Consider the following 2,384-nt stretch of genomic DNA (forward strand, 5'->3'; position numbering starts at 1 on the left):
AAACAAAACAAAACCCAATTTTTCCCCTCCCCCCAGCACTATTTGGATACCTTTAAACCAGAAATGTAGAGTGTTGTCAAGAACAGTTTTAAAAATGTAATACTGTTTATTTTTTGCTTCAAAAACATTTCAGCATTCTAAACATACAAAAAAAACCAACAGAACGTTGCAAGTTTGCTTAAGTACAGAGTGTTTTTGAACTTCAATTGCTGCACTTGCTCTTCACTTCGTTGACAATGAAGAGAGGTCTACAGTTTCAGTTTAAAAACTACCGCACTTAACTAAAAAAATCCATACACTTCTCATGCCAGCTGAACCCCCTTCCACAACTAAGAATGGCAGCAGAATGCTATTTCACTATATACAGAAAGACAACTTTAAGCTAAATGGACGCCCACTGTAGTGTAAATAGATCTACCCTCACAGTGCATGCTTCGGGCCATGGCACCCTGTGGAAGGGGACAGCCTTCCAAAGTAAAATCACCGCTCCCTAAGGCATCATAGCTCTAAGCATGTACCACAAGAATTTGTCTAGTTTTTACAAACTATAGATATGTACAGTTTATAACCCAGGATTTTCTAGCCAATAACCATATAGTAACACCACCTTACAAATTAAAAAAAATGCCTGAAACATTTTTAAATGCTTTGTTACACCAACAGCAAAGTGCACAGAGTGAGGAGAACACTAGAGCGCCTTTTCATTTTAAAAATGTTTGGAAATATGTACAACTTTGATACAGTTTCAGGGTGCTCACCAACACCCATGGCCACTTCATGTAAACCAGTTACAATTTCTAGAGCACTTTTAGAAACTACAATGCGATCAGAATCCAAATTTTGTAATTAAGCCTAATGAGGGCAACAGACACCAGCTCAAATGAGAGGTGCTGCATTTATGGTGTTTCCCCTACTCTATGGTATTCACATGGAGACAAGTATTGTACAGTTTTATTCATCATCGTCTTCTTCATCCTCCTCCTCTTCATCCTCCTCCTCCTCCTCGTCTTCTTCCTCTACCTTTTTCCGAGCAGCTTTGGCTGCTGCGCCCTTTGCACCATCAAACTTTCCTTTAGACTTGTAGTCTGCAACATCCTGCAAAGTCAAGAGGATGTCTTCATTGGCTCCAAGCAGTATGTGTATAAAGCATTTCTATACCCAGACTTAGCCTACAGAAGTACTGACTCTCCAAACCAGCCTCCCTCAAGGGAGAGGCAGCTGGCATAACAGCATGAGCTTGCAGGCCCCAAAGTAGACTGGACAGTGTTTGCATCTCGTGCTCATAGCTTTTTAGGGTTTCTTAAAAGAGCCAGCAAGAAGTTTGCTCTTGGAAGTTAATGGGCATTAAGATATTTAAGTCACTTTAATAGCACTATAAAAAGTCACTTCTTCAGCAGAGTCAGCAGCCAGTGCTTCACATTATACAGCTACCCACTACGTATTCCAGGGAGGAGGAGACTGACCTGCCTGGAGCTTCCCAGAGGAGAAGTTCCATCATGGTCTGATACACCAGTTAGATGGCTACGGAAGTGTACTATACAGCACAGAGCCCACACGCTACGTCTAGCTCCAACAACCTCTTGTTACCGCACAATTCTTAATAGTCTTTTTGGCTAGGACAAGACAGTATTTATTCCCCACATCAGTTCTCATTTTAAAGAGACACATGACTTACAGCCTAGCCTTACCTTTTCATACTTCTCCTTCAGTTTAGCTGCCTTATTATTGTAAGGCTGCTTTTCACCATCACTGAGGTTGTTCCACATTTCACCAAGTTTCTTTGCTACATCCCCAATAGAAATGCCTGGATTTGTAGATTTGATCTTGGGACGGAATTCTGAACAGAAGAGGAAGAAGCCAGACCTTGGAGGAAAGAAGTTGAACATTAAAATGAGCAGCTGGTTTAAGGGGAGATTACAACTGGGACAGAAAGACAGAAGAGAGGAGACTTTCAGCCTTTTTAATTAGCATTCCACCTAAATGATTCACGAGGTTGTTGTTGTTGTTTTGGTTTTTTTTTTTGGGGGGGGGGGGAAGGAGAGGAAAGAGAATGTTTTTCAAACATTTGGGTCTACTCATGAAGAGGTCTAGAAAAGCATTTTTTAAAAGCAATGAGTCTAGGGCGGGGGGGGGAAGAAAAAGAGAAAGTTGTTCAAAAAGAATTCTATTATTACACAAGAGACTGAAAATGGTGAAATTTAGAATACTTTGTACCTCTCACAGAAATACTGTCATATTTTCTGACTTTATTAAGCGCACCACCACCCTAAGGAAGTTTCACAACCATCCATCTAGCTACACCAGCTCTACACAAGGTGGAGGACTTCAACTGCCAGAAGTTACATATAGATATGAAACATCATGAAGTCCATTCAAAATTTTGG

The 2,384-nt window shown here is 40.7% G+C and overlaps 1 protein-coding gene across 1 annotated transcript in view; it reads right to left on the reverse strand.

The window, feature by feature from the left end:
- Positions 1-580: 580 nt before the first annotated feature.
- The window catches only part of HMGB3 (high mobility group box 3), a 3,246-nt gene continuing 1,442 nt past the window's right edge, over positions 581-2,384 (reverse strand). Inside the window, exons 4-5 of the mRNA XM_019540251.1 lie at positions 1,689-1,863; positions 581-1,095 (exon numbers count right to left, since the gene is read on the reverse strand). Of these exons, the coding sequence (XP_019395796.1) occupies positions 952-1,095; positions 1,689-1,863 (319 nt within the window). The 3' untranslated portion in view covers positions 581-951. The remainder of the gene's footprint in view (positions 1,096-1,688; positions 1,864-2,384) is intronic.

This window comes from Crocodylus porosus, unplaced genomic scaffold (assembly GCF_001723895.1).
Source record: "Crocodylus porosus isolate Cpor-Errol unplaced genomic scaffold, CroPor_comp1, whole genome shotgun sequence".
Lineage (NCBI taxonomy): Eukaryota > Metazoa > Chordata > Crocodylia > Crocodylidae > Crocodylus > Crocodylus porosus.